The sequence below is a fragment of the Ambystoma mexicanum genome, chromosome 1q (assembly GCF_040938575.1).
Source record: "Ambystoma mexicanum isolate Mex_15411 chromosome 1q, UKY_AmexF1_1, whole genome shotgun sequence".
NCBI lineage: Eukaryota > Metazoa > Chordata > Amphibia > Caudata > Ambystomatidae > Ambystoma > Ambystoma mexicanum.
In genome coordinates this window covers 1,346,640,937-1,346,665,920 of record NC_090922.1, presented here as the reverse complement: position 1 = coordinate 1,346,665,920, position 24,984 = coordinate 1,346,640,937, and the positions used below count along the sequence as shown (strand labels likewise).

Sequence of the window (24,984 nt, the reverse complement as noted above, 5' to 3'; positions counted from 1 at the left end):
TAGAGAGACAGCATGCAGGAGGGGACAAACCAAGCAGGGTCTTGGCTTGGCTATACAAGAGTGAGACCCCTATGCCCACAATCAGAACGATAACGAGGGAGGATGTAAGCATAGTGGATACCCAGGAAGGAGTTAACCAGGAGTTTGTAGAGTATTATACACTACTATATGGAGATGATGAGGAGAGTAATCATACAGAAATAGCGGAAACAATGGAGGACATAGGACTGCCACAGATTAGTGCCGAGGAACGAGAGGAGCTGGACGCACCGATTATACTGGAGGAATTAGAAGAGGTGGTGAGGCAGTTGCTCACCAGCAAGACTCTGGGGGCTGATTGACTCCCAAGTGAATTTTACAAAACATATAAGGAAGAGGTGCTTCCCCCGCTCTTAAAGATGTTGAATGAAGCATATGAGAGGGGAAGGCTGCTAGAATCCCTCACAGAGGCGATAATAATACCGCTTCCTAAACCTAATAAGCCTGGTTGTAGCTGTGGTTCATACAGGCCCCTATCAATGTTAAATCAAGACAACAAAATATTGACGGCTGTCTTGGCAAACAGACTGAGGAGGGTTATTAGTAAGCTGATACATCCCGACCAGACGGGCTATGTCCCAAATAGGAATATATCCAATAATCTTAGGCGACTGCACCGAGTCATTGAGCATGTAAATGAGAGCAAAGGCGAATTGGCAATTGTATCATTGGACGCAATAAAGGCCTTTGACTCAGTCAAATGGCCGTGGCTGATGGCAACTTTGGCTGGTTATGGAATAGGGCCTGGATATCTGCAGTGGGCAAAAATGTTATATAGTGAGCCGTTGGTTAGAGTTAAAACAGGACTAGTGATATTGGAGAGATGGCAACTCCGTAGGGGCACTAGACAGGGATGCCTGTGGTCTCCTATGCTTTATATTTTGGCACCGAGCCTCTGGTGATATATCTGAGGCAACAGTACGACACGATAGGCATCGCCGTGGGAGGGTAACCACATCTAGTCTCCCTGTATGCGGATGACATGTTGCTGTATTTACGACACCCGAAGAAAACCTCCAGTACATTCTGGAGGTGATGGAGAGATATGCGGGGCTGTCTGGTATAGCTGTGAACACCCACAATTCTAGCATATTCCCATTAGGTAGGTATAAAGGGATCCCGTTACAACAACTACCGGTGTTACAGGTACCATGGAAGGTTAGCACATTTCGATATCTTGGGATAGATATATACCATACGGTGGAAGAAGAACATCAGCATAATACAGAGGTAGCGATCCAGAAAATTAAAAACAGTATGAAGTTCTGGGTGAAGCTACCTTTAGCAATGATCGGGCGAGGGGCAATGTTGAAAATGGTGGTCCTACCAAGACTCTTGCACTACTTTGGGAACATACCATACCTGATAGCAAGGAGGTTCTTTACTAGATTAGAAGGCATGTGTAGGGATTTCCTTTGGCATGGAACGAGAAATAAAGTGGCCCTCTGGAATCTACAAAACCCATATGAGAATGGTGGTATAAAGCTGCCAAACTATGAAGTTTATTACATAGCAAGCCAGCTGCAATACGTGGCTAAATGGCTCTCCGACGGGCTGACCTCTGAGTCTAGGTTGTTCCTACAGGACTGTGCCCCCATTCTACTTAAAGGAAATTGTGTGGCTGCCCAAGGAAGATATGAAAGGGCGCCCAAATATGATGACACTTGGGTGGAAGATATGGCGCAGGGCATGCCAGGTGATGGAGAACCCTTTCCCGTGCTCACTGCAGGTACCATAAGTGTTGTTGGTGGGTAAAGAAAAGCAACTAAGGATGATGATTAGGAAACACTGGGAACCTGCAGGGATAGTAACAATGTGTGATATATGGCAAGAGGGGACTATAAAAGACTTTGAGGTGTTGGGGGAGGAAACCGGGTTACACATAGGCCAGTATATAACATACCAGAGAGTGCTGCAGAGAATCAGGGGGACATGGTCCGAGGCGGTACTAGAAGAGGAACCAGACGCCACCATAGACATAATATATGACATAGCAGAGGGGGGACATGAGATATCTAGAATATATGAGATGATGATGTCCAAAGTGGGGAAGGAGGTGGCACAACTGAGACAGGACTGGGAGGCGGGAGTGGGAGCCCCGATGAGTGATGAGATCTGGGAACAAGCCCAAGATATCACAAAAAGGTGTCAAGGAACGCAAGGTTACAACAGATGCAACTATATATTACACATAGGGCGTATTTGAAGCCCCAGAGAATAGCCAAATTCAAAAATGCGAGTCGACAAGAATGTCCCAAATACGATGAGGAAAATGCTGGAATGGTGCAATTGTTCTGGTCATGCCCAGTCATTGAGCGTTTTTGGGGTGAAGTGACACACAGATTAGCGGAAAAAGGTATTAAGATTGTGGTGGATACAGTGTGGGCCTGTTTGTTAGGAGGGTTTCCTAGACCACGAAAACTTAAGCAGTTTAGCAAATTGAAAGACCTGGCGTATGCACTCGCAAAGAGGAGAATTGCTATGGGGTGGAAGGCATGCCATAGATTAAGACTAAAAGTGTGGTGGAACGATTTACAGAAATGGGCTGAAGCAGAAACCACGGTATGGCAAGAAGCAAGATAAGCCGGGGGGAGGGGGAAACAGAGACCCTGATAGCCTGGAAACTATTAATAGCAGAGTTATTTGGTCCAGTGCGCGACCCAACGGAACACATGGAAGAGGAATCCCTATCTCAAGGCGCAGGAACAGAACATGAGAGGAAGTAGGCTCAACAAGGGGGCAGGGAAAGGGAGAGGCGGTGGATATGATCAAACAATGTTTGTGTCGCGCCTTGAAACACTTGTGTATAGGCGCGTTACAAATACCATATCATATCATATCATATATTTAAAATGTCATTATATGCACTGCAAGTTTGGTTTGTATTGTTTGTTGTAATAAAATAATAACATTATTTTTTTTTAAAAGGAATGACTATAGGGAGATCATTAGGGAAGGGTAAGGATAACATGTCAAAACACCTTTAGTCAACAGAGGAAACATAGGCAGCTAAGGATCACCAATAGGGAAATGGGTAGGAAGGGAGCCGATTCCTGTAAATTATACAGCACCAATACCAGGGTGGGGGACAAGGCGTGCCTCAACTTGGTACACAAACCCCCGAAATAGCTCAGATGGAACTTGCCAAATAGATGGACAAACTACAATACCAATCCCATAGGACAGTCAGAGACGTGGAACAAAGAAATGCAAAGACTAAGAGCCAAGAAAAACACACTAACACCAAACTCAACTTTCCCCATGCATCTCTCACACAAAACCCACACAACCATTCTCCGCACAAGAAACAACACGCACTCACCCCACCGCAACAACAAACATACAACACATAACTCGCACCAACAGCACATGAGGACCCGCATCGATCTGATAATCGCACCCAAGCTCAGCGCAGAGTGAAAACCGAACTGAAGCTGCAAACAGGACACCACCGATTTCGATTTCCTACTCCTACTTCACCCTACTAACACTGCACCCATCCTTTCTTTCTTGCAGATCCACCAGAGCGTCGCCCGGTAAAACTACCTTTAATATTAACATTAACATAATTTGTAAAGTGTTTATTACACAGCCACAGTGGTTCCTTGGCTCTGGCTGGCTCCTAGAAAAATCTGTTTCCTGTATGCACTTTGTACAGGATTCTAATTAAAAATAGTGGGGGAAAATAATGTTTTCAGTTTCCTTCCAACAGCCAGGCGCCAAGATGTGGAGTTTTTTTCTATAAGGAGGAGGTTCCATTCTGAGGGAGCAAGGACAGAGAAGACTCGTCCTCAGGGCTGGAATGCCCCACTGGGACAACGGGACATCCCCTGGTAGGCCTCTGGCCTGTAAGGCCTCTTTTTGAGTGGAAGGATCCATATGTTACACATCGCGTGATTTTCATCGGCTCCGCCTGGGTGGTTTGCCTTGAATTGGCTGCCGCCACCGACTGAGGCAGAGGCACCGTCATTTTATTTTTCCCCAGCATCTGGGCTGGGCCCGGGCCGCGCCTGCGCAGGGCCCCAGATTGGAACCGCACGTGCCCTGCAGAGGCACTGTCATTTTTTTTTCTTCCCAGCAACTGGGCTGGGCCGGGCCCGCACCTGCGCAGGGCCTCCTCGGCTGGGCACCAGATTGGAACCGCACAAGCCCTGCCTGCAGGCAGCCCAGCCAGCGGCACAGAGTGCACACATTAGCAGGCACTGCAGGCAGGCAGCTGGTCCGGGCTGCATGAAGCCAGGCAACGGCAAGCCACAAGATCGTTCGATTGTCGCTTAAGAAGCGAAGCTCGACACACACTTCACGTAGATGATATGTGTCTCGACTCGAGATACATATCATCAACGTGCAGTGTGAGATCGTCAGTAAAGTTAACTTGCTGCGCTGCCTGGCCAGCTTTCAAATCATTCCCCAGATCCCTGTTATTGGGCCGTAGACAAAACCGACTCTGCAGACTCCCAAAGCCTGGATAATTAAGGGATGCATGTTTGCAATTGCAGCTCAGTAATAAGCTGCACTTGACTTCCAGTCTGGCATCTAGCAGGCAGCAGGCACGTTCTCCTTGGGGAACCGTCACCCTCCTCACTAAACGCCCGCAATCTGCCGCTGGAGGCTGGAGCACATACCAGGCTGTCCTTGCAACAGACTGGAGAATGAAAGACTGACACAGCGCTGTGAGTTGCATTATTCTGATCTGCCTTCTAAAATCCAGTACACTCACTTGCCATGCGTGAAGACCTGGCGGAGGTCAGGACCGACACCCGCCTGGCGGAGCGCTGTCGCGGTGTGGGTGTGTGTGTGTGGAGGAGGCCTGGGGGGTCCTGAAAATGTACTTTCTTCTGGGAATGGGCACGGAACCTGCCATCCCACCATTATACTTTTGCCAGAACATCGCTCTTCTCGTTTAGAAAAAACAAGAGCTGCCAGCAATGCAAGTGTTAATGAGCTCCCCACAGGTGAGTGATGCCTGCCAGGCACTGTGCCGCGTGTAATTCACATCGGAATTAGGGGCAGTGCTCGTACACCTGCTCATCGCAAGTCCTACAGCGTGCACAGAATAGCAACACTGGGCCAATATTACAAGTTTTATTTCCAAAGCCCATGATGTGTGCAAGAAGAACGTGGATGACATGATAAGGTATAAATGGAGCATCTTTGGACCCCCTGCCCTGGCCAGTGCTTCTGTTTGAGTACATGTGGGGTCTGTATGCATCACACCTGCTTAGCAAGCAACGAGAGCTACACAAAAGAGGGGGAGAATAAGAGAACTGAGGGAAGAGGGGCCTGGGGGGCGATTAGATGGACAGTTCACGGGGAACATGGCCTGGGGCCAGACTGACCTGCATACTGGTATGTTGCACGTGCCTGCTCTCTGGGTCTTACCCCACTTGGGTAGGCCCATCGATGCTGTGTAGGCCCATCGATGCTCGGCTGGTGTGGGTTCAGCACCTGGGTGAGGGAGAGCCCAGCCGAGCGTTGATGCAGCAGGACCTACCCTGGACTGGATCTGCTGGTCCTCTGGTCTGTGATGGTCACTCACTACTGTTGATGAAATTGATGATTTTGTTCAGTTAAGTAACTTAGCCTGCAAGTCAAGTTACTTAAATGAACAAAATAAAATCATCTTTTTCTTGAATCGTGCATTTGCAGCGGCCGCCAGTCCCTCAAATCATTCCCCAGCACATGCCCTGCAGTAGGCCACGGTGTACTATCAAATGCACTCTATGGGCCTCATCACGACCCTGGCGGTACGGAGTGAACGGCACTGTAAAAGGTGCCGGCGCCGTTCACCCCGTACCGCCGCATTACGAGTTACCCTCACGGGACACGGTAAGCACGCCTGGGAAAACCAGGCGTGCTTACCGGGTCCCGCGAGGGGAAGAGGGAGCAAACAATGGGCCATCTCGTAATGGCCCGTTGTTTGCTCCCTCTCCCATTCCGCCCTATGGGGGCTGAAATGGGAATGGGGAAGGACCTTGTCTGGGTCCTTGGAGGGAGGAATTACTGGGCCTTCCGAATTCGGAATGGCCCGGTAAATCCTCATTCCGAGGACCCGGACCCCGATGCGATTTCGGCGGCAGCCATGCCGCCAATAGCCTCATGGTTAGCGCCGAACTCGTAATGAGGGCCTATGACTGCACACATTTGCGCGGGTGCAGGGCTGCACACTGGAACAGGCGACCTGACCTCAGTGCACTGGCCTGCTGCTGCTGTGCTGAGTGCTGTTCCCTTCTGATGACGATTGGCAAAGGCGAGGCGAGCATGCGAGCATAGCAGAATCAATTGAATAGATTGCTTCGGGGTGCTGGCTGGACTGGAAAAACCCTGAGCTCCCTAGGACTGGCTGCAGTGGAGGAGTAGGAATCCGGATAATGTTTGCTCAGTGTGTGGGCGGGGGTGACATAAATCATTTGTTTTTACGGCATTATTACTTGAGTTTGTGGCATCCCATTAACCTCGCATTTTGGTATTTGTGTCCATCATATATATCGATGGGCGTATCTGGGAGACTTTTCACTTGGGATACATGTGTGATGTAGCATTGGTATTGAGTTTAGACTTGAAATGCTCTATTACGGGCCCATAGTTTCTCCTTATTTGTAAATATCATGCCCATTCAAATTCTCACATGCTTCCTCATAGTGCACGCTTATTGGGTGTGTGCTTTCACTTTAGTCTATTGGTACTTCCCACATTTTGAACGGAATCACCTCTTAACATTCACACTCAAGCTGACATATGCTTATGTGCTCAAACCCAAGCCCTTTCTGTGGGGCGCATTAGCACAGCTGCTTACAGTCACGTTATTATATTTTTACCGTATGGTAACAAATCACTAATGATTGGCATCCTGTCATTTAATGTGTAGTTTAAGTCATGATTGTGCAGTAACATGTCATCATTCATGAGATTAATTATTGCCAAGCTTGAGTTCTACGTGTTTTTTTCCGTTTTACTGTTCTTAATACCCTCAATGCTACACACTCACTCTAGCGTTTTTTACAACTTCACGGGGTGCAGAATATGATGTCACACATTGGTGACAGCACCATCTAGGTGTTTATATGTCATCCAATTCAACCTGGTGACAGCTAACAAGTGGAACGCAGTTCAGCGCACTCAGGCCGCAGGTTTTAGGGAAGCGCTTTGGTAGCTCCCCGCATTTGGCTGCATTATCTGGTGTGTCGCAAATTAATTCTCCTAGATCAATCTCACATTAGTGAGGCCCGAAGGGGTGCTATGTTACCTCTATCACGTTTTGGAGCGCTATTCCACTTCTTAATGGCATGGATGAAGTGTGACATTTTCACATCTACGATTTCATTATATTTGGAGGTGAACCATGAGCTGTAACTTATAGGTGCTTGTGGTCTCAACGCTGGCCATTAGCTCGTGTAACCGCACACACGTGGCACAATGCGATGGAGCAGCAATTTTTGCAATTTTTGTATAATAGGTGAACTATATTCGCTTGTTTTTCTTCTGAGCATGAATTCATGGCGCAAAGATATTTATAAGTGGAATTATATCCATGTACTTTTTGCATATATTTACACAATGGTGCAAACAAAATGTGTTTGAGCAGGACCATATGTGGAAACATATACCCTCACAAGTGTCATCTTTTGCAACTATATTGGTTAGATGTGTGTAGCATGTTTTGAGGTGCAGCACCTTGTTCAGTCGATATATCACATTGAGGAGTATTTGATTGGTTAATGTGTGTTCGTTGGTGTTAAACTTTGCAGTATCGTTCACCATTGGGCACACATGTGTTTTTACATACACTGGATTTTTGGAGTAGGAGCCAGAAATGGCATTTTATTTGACAGCTCTTTGTAGGTGATCACGCTTGGCAAGCATACTCTCCTTGTTGACACTGCTCGGAAAAGCCTGCCCCCCCCCCCTTCTGTTTAAACGGAAAGTGTTTTCTATGATGTAATCTTGTGTGAATTCCACACAATCTGCAATGTGCTTGTGGGCTCTGTCCACTAAACCACAGGTCAATTACCACAAACGCTTTCACCAATTCAAACCATTTCTACTGATTCGGGGGGGCATTAAGGAAGGAGTGATGCCTCTGCTCTGCTGCAGACATTTACAACCCCTAGCAGTGACAGCTCACACTTCTCCTTTCCACAGCACAAAATGGCCTGGAATATTAGCTGTCCATGGGCAGGATTCTCCTTATATCTATGGGTTAGTCATTCAACAGCGATTACAACTGACAGCACACAGACTTTATTCCTGGTAGTGTTTTTTCATTAGATCCATTTGGGTTTTTAGCAGTTAACAATTTAAAATGTAAAATCAAATTCACATCAAATCATGCAGTGAATAATTCAATATATTTTCCTTATAAACCTGCTTGTGTTATTTCTATATATTGACATAGAAATAGATCTGCCAGTGTTTTCTCAAAACAGTCTTCTGAGAGTTAATGACTAAATTTGAACTGTAAAAGTGCTACTGGTGTAATGAAAACGTCAACCAGGTCTGCCTTCAGCCACTCAATTTATAAGCACTATGCATGTCCTTCACTGCAAAGTCAACAATTTAAGCTTGTGTGCCATTCACCAGGCACTGCTATTATATGCCCAGGTACTCTCACCACTACAATCCAGTTAATACCACTACGGTAGTGCCTGGCAAATGCCTTTCCCATGCCTACAAAAAGCCAAAAGTGTTAGCATTGCATTGCAAAGGCTAGTTTACGAGTCCCTTTTATCGCAGGAATAGGATAATATGGATTAGGGATGCATGTTGTCTGGGCACCTTTTAATACTGGATTAATTTGTTTTTCTCAGCTGCAAAATGTGAAACGTCCCAGGTCCCTCTGTCATAGAAGATCTACTCTGAGCGATCATGAATTTATATAAAACATGAGTTTTTTAAATCCATATATGTTTAAAACATGCTTTAAATGCATTTATTTCGACTAATTGTATTGAAAATTTTCTTGGGGTATACTCCTAATCCCCTCATAGAAGGGTTGGGCTCACGCACTGTGCTCGCTCATTCGGCGAAATAGGGGGCCACTTTGAAAAAAAAAGTCCAGGGCCACTTTTGGTTCCCAGTCCGGCCCTGCTCGTCCTACTAACCAAGTGTGGTCAAAATGGGATAAGGTGGGATACACCAAGAGCTCTGATAGGGGAGTGTCGTATAAGACTATTAGAAATAAAGGTGGGACCTTCGAAAAGAAGCAACAAAGAGTCAGGGACACAGATCCCTCCTGGTGGGCGGCTGATTAAACGAAGCAGTGGGGAGAGTGCAGGGAACTGAGGGGGGCGGGAGGGTGCTGTGAGGAATCCCCACTTACCATCTCCAGGAAGCACTCCTCGTAATAGGTGGACATCCCTGATCCCCAGACCCCTCTACAGTCCTCATGATTGGCGTTCACGTGGTGCAGCTAGGGACATACATACACTTGGGTCCTCCACGACTGTGCATAGCCCAGCTGGGGCTATACAAACATCTAATCACAGACGATAAAGACATCAAATCCATCTAGGAGTGTCCATGCATGCAGTGCAGCTAGGACCACAGAGGCCTCTATGCAACTAAGTGCAACCATATATCAGAGCCAATACCATACATGTGCTTATCCCAGGTAGGACCACACACAATGCTATGAAGCCAGCAACGCCTTGCTCATCTAGGTGAATACATACATCTAGTCGAGATAAGACCACGCATACACGTTGCCCAGCTAGGGCCATTTATACATGTAGCCATAATAGGACCATACACAAACATGCAACCTTGCTCAGACCATATAGACCTCTAGTCTGGCTAGTTCTTTGTAGACAATTAACAGCTATGAGACTGACATCTAGTATGTCTAGGGGAATACTTGCATCTAGTTCAGATATGACCACAAATACAGCCTGCCCAGCTATGTGGATACATACACGTAGCCTAGCTAGGGCCGTACAGACAATGAACCCAACTATGATCATACATACACACAGCCCAGCTAGGGCCATACAAACATCTGATCTAGTCCAGCAGGCACCATACAGACACATGGCTATGCAAGGACCATACTACAGATATCTATCTATTCCCAAGGGAATGTATGTGTCTAGTCCAGGTCGCCTAGATAAGACCATGACAAGCAGACATTTCATTCAGCTAGGGCCATTCAGAAATCTAGACCAGTTATGGCCATGGCATGCTGCTTGATATCCCTGCGGGAGAAGGAGGATGCTTTTTCAAATCGTTGGGTTATGCGAGCCTACCCTTACTGTCGCAGTTGCAAAGTTGCCAACTGGCCCTGCGTCATGACTGTCACCTTCGTCCAGTCTGCACTTTGTGGCCAAAAATCAATTTCATGCTGGAACTTGTAGGACAGGGACGTCATTTCAACAAAATGTCAGGGGTAGCGGAAGTGGCATTACATGACCCTTAACCTCTGATGACATCACAGGAAATTATTTCATTTGACCCCACCCCGAAGTGACATCATGGGAAGTGATGGAACACAACCTTTCACGCCTTGACAAAACAGGAAATGGCATCACAAAGCATTGTTCCTAAGTACACTATGAAAAATATGGTTACGATATCACTGTAATGTGATATATATTTCATACAGGACTGGATCACCATATGCATTGTTAATATCAGTGTGCATAGGCCAATATTAACAATTACTGTGAATGCAAGCAGACGTCCAAGGCCAAATGATAATGATGTGTTATTATATAGCACTTACACTTAAGCGCTTTATACAGAACAAATACACGTACAATATCACCCAACCTGGGTTGGTACTCATTTATCAAACTCAGAAGGATGAAAGGCTCGGTTGGCCTGGCCGGGATTCAAACCTGCAACCTGCAGATCCCACACACACATTGCAGCAGCGAGCGCTCAATCCGCTGAGCCATCTTACCAGCTTTAGTAAAATGAGCAATTGCATGTCTGAATGTTCTCAAAGTCAGAAAGCAAATTACACTCTTTAATGGATACCATTAAACTGATAATTGAGAAGCAGGCCAGTTCATCTGCCAGTCTGGTGAAATGTTGGACACATGTCAAGCTTGTGTGGATCTACTTTTCAGGCTTCAGATGATGGCAAAATACATACCATTAGGAGGGTTCATAACTGTGTATTAAAGAATTTAGAGTAGCTCAGGGAAAGGAGCGTGCTCTCACGGCATCCCATACTCTGGGCACTCGTTACCGCATACATGCAAACAAACATCCTGAACAGCATGCCATGGAGATAGGAAAGATAGACACATTACAACAAAGCATTCATTGCGGCACAATGAAATCAAGGGCCACTTTATGTGCTATGGTCAAACATTTCTACGCTGTACACACGCCTTTAGGCACAAGGATGTAGCCAAGTGACCGAGGACACCGAGATGGAATATCTTGTGATGATCGTAACAGAGACAGAGATATATATATATATATATATACACTTTTTTTAGGGGTAGCAAGGTAGACCACGGGGGCGGACGTCCTTGTTGTAGGAGCATAATTAACAGCAAACGCTAAAAGACTAGTGCCAGGACACTGAGTCGTGTTGCCTAAAAAGCCAGGGCTGGAGGATGGTGGTGCCACTGGGCATGGCTGGCGATGCCTGCTGTGACATTGTAGCGAAGATTAGCACAACAAAGTCCTCGGGTTCCCGAGATGTGCTTTCTAAAAAGCAGAGATTAGGAATAAAATTAAAAAAGCGCCACATCACACAAGAGAACTGGAGCAGTGACGAAGCACGCGTGCTCTCCTCGACTGAGCAATTAGACGCAATTATGGATCAGCTGGCTCCGGAGGCAATTGAACCCACACAGCCTCCCATTAAGGACCGTCTCCCCGCGTGCAGCGTGCAGAACCGATTGCAGTATTCATAGCCGGTCGCAGCCTCGGCAGGGCGCAGTTTCTGCCCCTTTCAAAGCTGGCAGGCAGTCTTGAAACCAGCAACTCCTTCAAGATGTCTGAAATCGAACCGAGCAACAGAGAACGTTAAATAGTTGGGCTGTAAACTGATAGTTCAAGGCGTGGGTGAAAACGGGCAATGTTCCAATACCAATAGTAGCCGTTTATATAGTGCCCCTCAGACACGGAGGCGGCACTTAAAAAAAAAGTATCCCTGGTTTACAATACACCGTTATAATCATACATGACAATGCATAAAACATACAAGGACGTCCAATGTCACAAACAGCCATTTAAGCTTTCGCCTAAAATATCATATGTAAGTAGAATAAACGTATCGCAGCTAATATCACGGGTATGACGTCCCCATTAAAGACACGATTGCATGAGCGCTTCATCACTGCCCAAACGCCCTGATTATTGTAACCGAGATGCTTACACAGGCGACATCCTCTATTCTTCAAAAAAGGTAGCAGGCGCTCCTCTCCAGAAAGAACATGGCACGATAACCTGTTCTGAGATGAGAGTTTGCAGCCCACGCTTTTTGCTCACTGTACCTTTCACAGATGGGAAATATCCATTTGCATATCAGTCTTTGTCCCGCCAACATGGGCAGTCCAGCAACGAAATGCTATGGCAATTCCACTCTGAACAAGAGTACCTACTACAACCCATACACGTGTTTCAGCCTTGTTGGGCATCAGCAGTGAGGTGAAGCTGTGCCTCTCTGATAGTGGCGGTTTTGGGGCAGGAGTGGGGGGTGTCAACAGAGCATGAGACTGCTATATATTGGAATGGTTAGGAGTGTGTTGGAGTGCGGGGTTCAGCTGCAGCCTAGTTACAGCAGGACTCAGCTTGTTTTTATGGATAGAGTCCAGGAAAGAGCATTGGGAATTGTGACAGGCACAATAAGGTTGTCACCTACTGTAGCTGTACAGGTATTGGCAGGGGTGTTGCCCTTGGGCATTAGGAGGGTGGAATTGTGTGTTAAATACTGGTTCAAATGCCACTCCTTCAGTGAGTGCCATACAGTAAAAAAGTGCCTGGAGGTTAACTGGATGCATGTCTACAAAGGTGAAAGCTGGGAGAGTAGAGGGGGGGGGGGGGGCTTTTGATTTCATGCTGATAAGTTAGTGAAGCGTCTGGAGCTCGAGGCGCTACTGACTGTGGAGAATGTCGACAGAGCGTCGTTCCCCATATGGATGTTGCACAAACCGAAGAGATCTGTTTAGAATTGACGAAGAAAGTAGAGAAAAAGAAGGGTGGTAAAGGGGAAATAAAAACATTTGCAATTGGGTATGTGGGAGGTAAAGTAGGTGCACAAGTGTATATTCATGGATCCAGGGACCCCGACTGGCACAAAGTAGGGGTGGCCTACCATTTTAAAGAGGGGGATATTGGGAAACGAGTTGGTGGACAGGGCTGTGTACGAGACTGCAACCCGGGAGGTAGTGGATATAGAGATCCCCTTAAGTGTGTCTGAGGCTCAGGTGGCGGTGAAAGGCAGAGTTAAGGAAGAATGGAAAAGCAGACGGGATACGAGCAGGAAGGGGAGGCCTTTGTATGCAGTACAAAGAAAGGTTCAGTGTAAGAGATGTGGGGGGAATGCAGAGTTGGCACGCAGAGAGGAAACTATCTTGAATCGGCTAAGAGTGGGCCATGCAGGTTTAAAAAGATGTCAGTTTAAGATGGATAGAGTTACTTCTGAGAATTATGAAGCGTGCAGAATCCTGGAAACGGTGTATCACTATATGATGGGATGCGAAAAGGTCAGATTGCAGAGGGAATTGCTAATAGCCAGGATGGGTAGCATCGGAGTATCAGTGAAGAGTATATCTTACTTGCTTCACCTCAAAACTGGGGTGGCGGATAAGCAGTGCAGGTTCCTCCTTCCGTATGTTAGGGAGACTGGGAAGTGGGAGGAGATCTAGTAGTGATGCGTGGCTGACAAGGGTGACTAGCGGCGAGCATCATCTCCCCAGATGGAAACGCCGGCTCTGGCCCTTGAGGAGCAGGGCTGGACTACCCCACCGGGACACCAGGACATCCCTTGGTAGGCCTCAGGGCATAGGGCCTCTCTGTTTAGCACCGCCGCTGAAGTATACATAATGATAACGAAAATGTCAATCGGTCCAATCAACCAGCCTGGATAAATTGGCTGCTGCCGTCTGCTGCTGGCTATGAAGGCCGGGTTGGGATGGTCGCGTGCCTGCTCATGAGGAGCAAGAACCACACGTGCCCTGCTCTGCTGCAGTCAGCTACTGTGTGGTGTGTGCTAATTATTCACATTGCACAGGTGCAGCCGGCCAGGGCTACGCACAGGCACACAGCGGCAGGTACCCTGACTGCCTGCTCCTGCTCTGAGTGAGTCAGGGCTGCTGGAGAGTCCACGTCGACGATTGGCAAATTCAATGATGACTGTGCGAGCTGCAAGCAACCGCAGGCTGCAGTATTACTAAAGGTCAGGTGCGTGCAGACTAGTGATAGTGAATCGATAGATTGCTGCTTGGGAGGTGGGGGTGCTGCACTGCCGGTGGGCGTGTGAAGTGGGTTGGGGGGCTGGCTGCCGTTCAAAAAATCGATAACGGGCCTAGCAAGCAATTTTTTTCTCTAGCTGATCTTTTGGCCCACCTCTGCTGTTGATGGAGGCAGTTAATGGGGGCGGAAGTGTGTGCTTGGTGTTATGAGCCCAGATTCTGGGCCTGCTGTGAATAGAGGTGGATGGCTGACCCAAGCTGGACCCAGTGCCACCTTGCCTGCCTCATGCAATTACAACCGCGCTAATGGCCAGCGCTCTGCGTGGTGAGCGAGCTGCAGGCAGTGGACAGCTTGGCTAGAAAAAGATAACGCTGTGAATAGCAGTCGCAACTTCCCCGGAGCATAAGCTTCTATATTTGAATAGAAAGTCTCACAATATTAGACATTTTAAAGAATACGCATTTTACATCTTTAGCTGAAGTGCACTGTCTGTACCTCTTCTCAAACTAGGATACAAACCCATCAGTGGCCCAGCTCGCCACACAGAGCAAGGACACCAGTGTTGTGCAACTCAGTTGGAAAGCCTAGCGTCTTAACAGAAAATCTGAGCCATGTAAGCACATAGCAAAAGACCACCACCGCAATTTTTTTTCTCCCTCGCTGCTACCCTGCCCCATCTATCCCTGCTCTTCCCTTACCCCACCCCTCCCGGTCAAACCCACTATTATCACCCAATCCACCAGCCACACACTTTCACCTGTCTGCAGGTGAGAAAAGGTGGAGGCGTGTACGAGAGGCAGGAAGAGCGGCACAGAGAGGGGCAGTGAGCAAGCCGCAGGAGATGAAAGGTTTAGGCTTTTAGGAAAGCATTACGGAGAGCGCAGAGAGAGGGGCTGTGAGCGAGCTGGAGGGAAAGCAAGGTGGAGGAGTAGTGGGAAGAAATGCACGGAAGAGGGACCCACTGCAAAGAGAAACTTGGAGAGGGAAGGATGAGCAGGAAGAATTCAATTAGTGGGATCAAAACGAAAGATAGGCCCAAGAAAGGGGAAGGAAGGGCATCAGACAGCGCTGACGGTTTGCCTCTCACCAATTTCAAAAGGCGCAACACAGAGGCTGGGTCATTAGATAGTGTGGGTGAGCAATTTACCACACGCCTGATTTTAAATGCTTAAAACCCATGCAATTTCGAAAACACATTTAGACCAGAATGGAAATGCATGAAAACCGAAGTATTTCTTAAAGCTGTCTCGGGAGGATAGCTCAGCGGCAATGTGCTCGCCTTAGCAGCCAGACAACACGGAGCAACACAGGTTCGATCCCCGGGTTAGCGCGTTATAAATAACCTATTATATCATAGCATTGACTACTTGTTTAAATATTCAAAGATGGTTCTAAGCCTGGGAAGTTGCAAAGTAAGTCTTGGGAAAATCTATAAAATGGCAAGCAGCGTAGCGCATCACAGCGCGCCCACCCCACCGGGGTCGAGGGGAGTGTGGACTGACGCAGCAGCATTATATAAAGCAGAGCTGCAAGGGAATCAATGCTGTGTGTTCTGAAGCAGTCCCTTGCTGCTCGTTGGGGGTTCCACTGACGCTCCCAAATTGAGGCTACAAGGTAATAAATAGACTGGGGGGGGGGGGGAACTGTTTCTCATTACTTTTCACAGCTGCGGTTGCGTGTTCAGGAAAATGTGGGGCTTGCACTACCACCGGCACGTTTGCCTTATCAGTGCTGGTGGCTAACGCGTGCAGGTTTCTGTTGTGTCCCCACTGCTTGCTATAGGACCTTTCGCCCTAATTATTGATAACGGCCCAAAATTAAACGTAACGCTTTCTTTACTCTATGCTGTCTTGCTCTTTACGAGCCGACGTATTAAGCATTTTAAAAACCTTACAAAATGCATCTTATTTATTTTGGAATATAATGAGCGTGGTTTTTTTTGGGCACTTTTAATTTTTGGTGCAGAACACCCAAAGGTCAGTTTAGAAATATTTTGTAATTACGAATTTTCCACTTAACGTCAATAGAGGAATGAACTTTTGGCATTTTTTTTTTTTAACAAAGTTAGGTATCGAGGCCTGCACATATCTGTGCTTTGTACTTACCAAAACAGCTTTGCACTGTAAATGGAACCCTTTCCACCTGACCATCTACCCTATATTAATAATTATAGTTCCTGTCACTTGAGAAATTCTATATTTTTAAATCAACATTTTCATGAAACTATTTCAAAAGACAGCTTTAATACTTTTGAAATGATCCCGCTATTTCAAGGAATGGTATGTGGTCAGAATTTAATTAGGCATTATATATTGACCTAGCCCAAGAGCCGTACAGGGTAGTGCCACATCACTCCCCCAGGACATAATAGATTTGACTACATATTGGATTGTAGTAGTCATTTATATAGCACCTTTTCCCATTTGTATGGCTGCAAAGTGCTTTGTGGTAGGAACGCACTTGGGGACTGAAGTCCAGGTATGAGAAAGTTCTAGGAGGAGGCTTAAAATGCGTGTGTGGATTTTGGCCAAAATTAGGACTTCGGAAGGCTGGCTCGGCCCACGTAAGCAAATCAAGAGGTCAGGCACGTGGGCAGTTACTGCCACCCTCCCCAGGCAGTGGTGGGCCCCTCCCAGAAGCAGGCAACAGAGTGCACGTGAGGCAGCTTCAGCAGGCAGTGCCCGCATAATACAGCGACCATGGGCATCAAAGACACACCAAGGGCCCAAGAGCAGCCTCCCCCAGAAGTGTCCAAGGCCCCCATCAATGCTATAGTGTCCCAAATGGCTGTCCATGGACAGTGGGCAGATTATGTGGCCTTCACGTGCAGCAACAGTGCAGCCCCCACCAACGCCAACAGTGTGCAGCACCCATCGACATTGCAAAGATGAGGCAATGCTCACGAGATGCAAACAGACAGCGCAGTGCCCATGAGGCATGTGCGGTTATTGTAGTGCCACAGGCATCTCTGTGCCCCTGATCCGAAAACAGCTAAGCATTACTCAAGACAAGTTACACCTCTATGCAGACCTAGTGGGCCCCCTCATGCAGAGTTTGCCCTTTTGAGCAAGTCCAAAGTTTTAAACTTATTTAAAACATGCATTTTTTAAATCCAGTTAAAAAAATGCTTTAAATGCATTAATTTTGACAAATGTTATTCAACATTTTCTTGGGGGATACTCTCCATCCCCTCATAGAAGGGTTGGGCCCACGCGCTGTGTTCGCTCCTACGGTGAAACGTGGGGCCACTTTGGAAAACAATTCGGCGAAATATGGGTCCACTTTGAAAAAAAAATTCCAGGGCCACTTTTGGCTCCCAGAGTCCCAGTGCAGCCCTGTTGAGGAGCCATCCCAAGAAGAAAAAGACGACGATATCATCCATTTGCTGATATCACATTTGTTTTGCTGCGCCAAAAGAGGCAAGCTCTGCCATAAGAGCGCGGGGTCGGAGCAAGTATGCTTATTAATATGTGAACCTCGTGGCTGCATTAGCAAATACAGTGACCCGAAGAGGCGCGCATTGTATCCCACGGCATATAAATGGGAGAAATGAAACATGATGGCGAGCCCTCGGGAACGCACCCCCTCTGGGAATCCTCTGGTGGCACCGTCCACGTCTAGGAATGGCGCATCCACGGTTCTGTTGACAGTTCACAATGCAACGCAAAACGTTCAGCTCCTGCCGCCCTCACCAACAAAGTCTCCAATGGGCGCTAAATCCACAGCAAACCTCTGCCCCCCTACAACAAAGGTGTAGGGGGGGGCAGTGTCTTCAATGGAATCGCTCGCCCAGCTAAACTGCGCCCCCCCCTCCGTTGACTTCAATGAAGCCGTCCTCCAAAAAAACACCTGCGGCCCTTACCCGGCAGCCTCCACGGGATTGTACATGAATGCTGACATTTCTAGAGCGGACCACCAATGACTCCAGCAAGGCACGTAAAGAACGGCCATCAACAATTACACAACGTCCTCTGGAAAAACAAGTTTAGTGCCTGACCTTGAGTCCCTCGTCCTGGCGTGAGCCCTCGAGGACCAGAAGGACATCACGTCCGTGGAGCGGGGTGGAGACGTCGGGCGGTGGCAGCCGGTGCTGGCGGGCAGGGTCGACGGCCTCCGCTTCTTCCCTCAGAGTCGGGCCTGCAGCTTGACAGCAGCATCCGATAAAAACACGGAACAAAGCTTCGGAAACCCCCTCACCACCGAGGAGCGTCTGTGAAAGGCAGCGGGGAGGGGCGGGCACGGACCTCAGGCGATGCTGGACAGAGTGTGGCGGCGGCTCGTGTCCTCCCCAAGTCAAAGCCACGGGACAGTCCTCAGCACAGTCACACTTGTCTGCGGAGCTTGGCGCAGCGCCCATTGGACTTTAGGCTCACCCGCCCCCCGAAATTTTGGGTTAGGTTGAATTAACTTGGCAGAGCCGTGACAGAACAGGACACATACTACAATTTTTATTCTAGGTGCACCTCTGCCCCTCTATATCTCTCCCCACCTTTCCTCATTGCCAACAAGTGAGGCAGCCGTGTGAAAAGAGGCAATGGACCGATGAAAGCAATTCTGCAGTGGATGGGAAGAAATGGCAAAGCCTTCCTTCCGTTCCCTACAAATGTTTCCCGGCTAACCCTAGGGTCAAAGCCGCATAGGCAAGCAGGAGTGGAGCGAATAAGACACACAGCTTGACATCTGCTAAACGGTCTAATTTATTGAAAGCTTTTAAAAGGTTACTAAATCCAACATCCACTGCTTTCCAGCCATACCAATGAATGCTCATCTTATCCATATTAATAAATCAAACTTCTATTGTGCCACCTCCCACTAAGAACATTAAGATACCAATCATTGTTGACCCCTGGCCACCATCCTCTTGTTAGTCTTAAATATTAGCCCTACTTTGACGGAAGTGCAATTCGGGCCTTGAACTGGCCTTTCAGCCCCTTTTTTCATTGTCACTGATCTTCTATTTTATTTTATTGTGTAAAGCAGACCTAGCTCTAGAGCAGCAGAGCACTGTACATTTGAGCTACCATCTTTTAACAGTAGCGCAGTACTGTGAGGTCTGTACGTCGGCATGTGCGTCCATTGGGAATAGTCTTTGATCAGGTGTTCTTGAAAGAGCCATGTTTTGAGAGATTTGTGAAATTGGAGAGTTGTGGAGCCATTCCGAGCCGACTCAGGGATCGAGTTCCAGAGGGTGGGTGCATGACAAGAGAAGGACTGTTTGCGGGTCCTCTCTTTGCGGACGAGTTGTGATTCAAGTCGGTTGGTTGATTTGCTATGCGAGGAGTGTGTGCCACCAGATATGTGGAGTTTACACGCCAGGTACGCTGGTGAGCTACTTGTGACTGCTTTGTAGATGATACATGCAGTCTTGAACAGTATCCTGGCTTGGAGTGGAAACCAATGTAGTTCACGTAGGATTCGGGTAATTCGGTCAAATTTCCGTGCTCTCATAATAAGACGTGCTGCAGCGTGGTAGACTGCTTTTAGGGGAGCCAAGTGAGCAGCTGGGAGCCCTATCAGGAGAGCATTTCCCCCATTGATGTGCAAGACTACAACGGCCTGCGCTATGGTCCGGAAGTCCTGCAGCGGTATTGAGGGTTGGATTTTTTGAAGGATAGAGATTCTGAGCCAGGCTATTTGGGCCTTCTTGGCTATGTGTTTTTGAAAGAACAGATTGCAGTCAACGTTGAAGCCTAATGATTTTGCGGAGTCTGAGAGTTATGGATCAAATCCTTCTAGGTGCTTATCATTGAGCCATTGTTGGACAAGTTGTTTTTTAGCGGGCGGAACGATGAGGACAAATTCAGTCTTGGATGGGTTTAGTTTGAGGTAGGCATATAGGACTGGATGATGGCTAGTTAATCACAGAGACAAATTATGTCCTGCACGCTACTTACTCTGATGTACAACTGAGTATCGTCTGTCTATTGGTGGATAGCTATATGGGGATCCTTGAGCAGAGTACCCAGAGGCTCCATGTAAAGGTTAAAAAGGATTGGTGAGAGGAGGGAGCCTTGGGGGACTCTGCAGGAGACCTGGAGTTGGTTAGAACGCAACAAGTTCATCTGGACAGCCTGGTTTCTACCTGAGAGGTAGGAGGTAATCCAATTTAGGACAGTGCCAGAGTATACCATCCTGTCAGCAAGGAGGGAGAGAAGGATGGGGTGGTCGACTGTGTTGAATGGAGCCAAGAGGTCAAGGAGGACAAGGAGGCATGAGTCATCCTTATCCATGATTTGAAGAGTATCACCCACCACCTGGATGGTGGCTGTCTCGATGTTACACTTTGGGCGGAACCCTGGCTTGTTCAATTCTGGCGAGTAGTTGTGTAGCAACTACTTTTTCCAAGATTTTGCCATTAAACCAGAGGTTCGTAATGGACCTGTAGTTGTCCAGGTCGTCTGGATCTAGGGTTGGTTGTTTTCAAAAGAGGTTTTACGAGACCAGTCTTAAGGGTGTCTGGAAATGATCCTTCTGCAATGGAAGCATTGATGATGCTGAGAAGTGCATTGAGCGCAAGGCCTGTCAATTGTTTAATGATGGAGGCCAAAATGATATCGTCCGAGTAAGAAGAAGGTTTGAGGGAGGCAATCATTTCTAGGAGATCCGAGGGAAAGAGAAGAGAGAATTTGGTCCAGAGAGGCAGTGGGAATGCCAGGGGATGCTAATGCTGTGAGAGGTTGATTCGTTGGTCTCTCGTACTTTGTATATTTTTTCAATAAACAATGGATTGAATCTCTCACATTTTTCCTGAGTTGCTGTTATCTCGGGGGTCAGTTGAGGGTTTGGGACAATGCTTTACTAATTAAAAGAGGGCTTTGCCCCTGTTAGAGGCTGCCACAATGGTTGTGGAGTTGTAAGCAGCTTTGGCGTCTGTAATCAGAATTCTACGGTTTGCGCACAGAGATTTCAGGTTGGTGAGGTCTCCCGAGTTGTGGTTTTTGCACCACCGTTTCTCTATGGCTCTGATTGAGCGTATGTTGGAGGCTAGCTCAGGGGAATACCATGGGGCAGATGGTGTGGTCTTAGATCATAAAGGCACGCCCCTGAATGCTCACACCAGAGAGAATACAACCCGCTTGGAAAAGAAAGGGCAAAGTAGATCTTGTAAGGATTACAAGTCTTAATCTCACAAAAGGATGAGAGCAACAGCAAAGAACTCTTCTGTCCAGAACCTCTGCAGAAAAACGGTACAAGCAGAGGCTTAAGAGGAGGCACACCGTCATTGCGACGCAATACCATATAGCAAAAACCCACGCAGCTGTTTGGTGTGCTCCTATACAGGATCCACCTGCTCCATAACGCATGCCAGGTCATTGGTTCCAGCCCAGTCCATCTGTCTTCCATCACGTGGCTGCTGCAGAGATCATCTTCTCACCGACGTAGGTCAAGGAGCAAATTAACTATACTCCTAACACAATGCTACTTCATTATTCTAATGTGCACCTGATATATGATATGATATGGCATTTATAACACGCCTATACACAAGTGTTTCAAGGCATTAAGCCTGGCACAAAGGAGGTTCTGGGGCACTCTAACCTCCACACACGCATTTCACTTACTCCCTTTCGCCCCATCCAGCTCCAAGGTCTCCACCTTCGCTTTGAACTATAATTTATCCCTTCCTCGCAATACAAATCATATGATTGTAGCTCAAAGACGTATCATGTCCGTTCTCTTTGAACATACAAGACTTGTTACTTTAGGGTTGATGGTCTAAGGTCACCTGGTGCCATGGAATCCAGGGATCTTGGTGTTTAGTCAGTTATGTGGGCTATAAGCCGTGGTCGTCTGGGAGTGGGCCGGTTCAGGCTTTGGCCAGTGTGAGAAAACATGCACACCGTGCACCGTTCTATGATCACGGCCCTTGTAGGGTACATTCCTTTCGGGTAGAAAAACATCTTTGCAACACTATTAGAACAATGAATGAGCTTTATGGCAGTTGGGGGTGTGGGTTGTCATCATGGGAGCTTGAGCGTGGCTGGTAGGTTCCCTTGTCGTGCAATTAGGGCCTAGTGCTTTGCCGGTGCCCAGAAGTCCTTCCTTCCTGGACTACATTTGGGTCCTCTTCTTCCGCTCACAGTCCTCTGCTGGCTCTCGTCTACTCGGCCGGTACACAGCTCACCAGATTCCTCCTTGGAGGACAACACTCCCTCTCTCTATCTCAGCTAAACTCTGTTTAGACTTCTGTGTTGGGTGGTGGAATTGCTTTGGGCCAATCACATTCTGTCAGAAGCTAGAGCATTCACTCTGCTTCTCCAGAGTGTTCCTTGGACTCCTAGTCATCTTCTTCTCAGTAATCCAAATAGAGCCATATACAGCATAGTTGGTATCCTCTGAGATTTTACTCTGGTCAAGTATATTCAGTTGGCTAACTTGACAATAGCACATATTGGCCCTATCAAAAGAAGGGGAAGGAGGAATACTGTGTTCTTTGGGTATGATTGCCTCCAATCCGACAAAGGGGCTTCCTCCCACATATGATCCTCCCTCGGTGCACCACCCCCATGTGGTCTATTGTAATGTGGACGCACTGCCCTAGCCCCATGGGGAAGGTCTCACCCTAGGGGAGAAGGGACGACATCATCAGAATCGTCACAGTAGATAAAAAAAAACACACACCCAGTCTGTGTGTCCCTCCTCACATCCTATCTTCCTTCTTGATGTACTCCAATGCAACAGTTGTGGCTTTTAGGTGGCACTGTATTGCCACCAAACAGCCACAACTAAAAACAGCCGCCATGAGGTGGGTGTAGTTTTAGATGTAGGACACAGATCAGTAGCAGTATGAAAAAGGTACACAAACCCTGGCATAGACAGAGGACTAATATAATCAGAAGAAAATAGATAGATGACTAATTTTAGCAGAGTGTAAAAGTGCTGAAGAATGCACACCGATTGGAACCAATGGGAGAGGTACACATACTATTGCACAGAAGAGCTAGTGGATATCAATTAACACCTACCAGAAAGGTGCATGTATGCTATATAAGGGTGCAGAAGAAGGAGATTGACACAACAGTGGCATGGTTGGGGCTAAAGACTTATTTAAACAAGAAAGAAAGAGAAAACCTATGTGTCCCTATTCCTAAGAGGGGGTTCCTGCCTCAACTAAAGATAAAGGGCGTCATCGCGAGTTGGGCGGTAGGCCCGGCGCTATTAGCGCTGGGATTATTAGCGCAACCGCCAAACCCCCCGGCGCTAATAGCGGCGGATCACGGGTTTGGCGGAACGGTTGGTTCCCATTCCTATTGGGCCCATTCGGGAATTCCTCATTGGGCCCAATGGGGAATTTTCACGCTATTACTGTCGGCGGATTTCCCGCTGGCGGTAATAGCGCCAAAAATTGGCACATTTGCAGTGGATTTGCCCCCATCTCAGAGCTGGAGGGATATCAGCCAAGGCCATGATCTGGTGGATCCTTAAATGTGGAGGTAATAGCGCTACCGCACATTTAAGGGTTACAGCCAAACTCGTGATGAGGCCAAAGTGTCTGTCAGGATGTCTTGTCAACTCAAAAATGTCAAATGTCCTGTGTAAAAAAAAACGTTCTTCAGTCTCTTACACTGAACTAAAGAATAAGCCAATACTGTTCTGGGCAGAGGTCGAATGATCCCCTCCTCCAGTGTTATGGTTTCAGTTTTTTTGAACCAGTGCCCAAATCTTATAACAGTCTTGTGTCACTCGAATTGTCAGGGGGAATGACTCCCTTCCTCTAATAGTAAAGTTCCACACAATACTTTCTTGGTGGGCCAGGAGGTCTCCCTTCTCCTGATGTCCAGTTGCAGATAGCCCGGGGAATTACTCCCTTCCCCAGGCCTTTTTGGACCTTACTGTCAGTCCAGGTTACTAGGAGAATGTCTCCCTTCTCCTGGTATCTTGTTATCAGTTCCAGGGGAAATGACACCCTTCTTCTTTTCATTAGGATTCACACCTACAACACCCACCTCTATGTGCTAAGAGGGTCCGAAACCCTGGCTTCTCTTCTTCTTTAACCTAGCCCACTTGGTTCACTTGCCTGCCAAGTACTGCCACCAGGAATATGTCTTGTGTTACTTTCTTGACCCTGGTTTCTCTCGTATCTCACATGTTTTCAGGGGGAATGGCTCCCTTCCCCTACACACAGTACTTTCTTGGTGGGCCAGGAGAATGCCTCACTTCTCCTGATGTCCAATCCCAGATAGCCTGAGGGAATGACTCCCTTCCCCAGGCCTTTTGGACTTTTCTACCAGTCCGGATTACCAGGAGAACGACTCCTTTTTCCTAGTATCTTGTTATCAGTTCCTTTCAACCAGGAGGAATGACTCCCTTCCCCATGTCTTTTCGTTAGGCTTGACACCTACAACACCCAACTCTGAGCGTTAGGAGGTTTCTTTTCTTCTTTGACCTGGCCCACTTGGTTCACTTCCCTGCCAAGTACTGCCATGAGGAAGATGACACATAGTTTGTTTAAGGTCCCTGACCCTCCTCTGGCTGTCAGTGGGCTTATCTCTCCCTCTCAAGTTATCTTCATGGTACTTGGGGTCCTCAACCCTTCCCTGGTGGGCAGCAGGCTTCGTTCCACCACTGCAACGA

At 47.6% G+C, this 24,984-nt stretch overlaps 1 protein-coding gene across 1 annotated transcript in view; it reads right to left on the bottom strand.

Annotated features, from left to right (window-relative positions):
• TTC39A (tetratricopeptide repeat domain 39A) overlaps positions 1 to 18,590 on the bottom strand; it is a 1,012,086-nt gene extending 993,496 nt beyond the window's left edge. The window contains exon 1 of the mRNA XM_069642215.1: positions 18,407 to 18,590. Coding sequence (XP_069498316.1) covers positions 18,407 to 18,453 — 47 coding nt within the window. The 5' untranslated portion in view covers positions 18,454 to 18,590. The remainder of the gene's footprint in view (positions 1 to 18,406) is intronic.
• Positions 18,591 to 24,984: the final 6,394 nt, after the last annotated feature.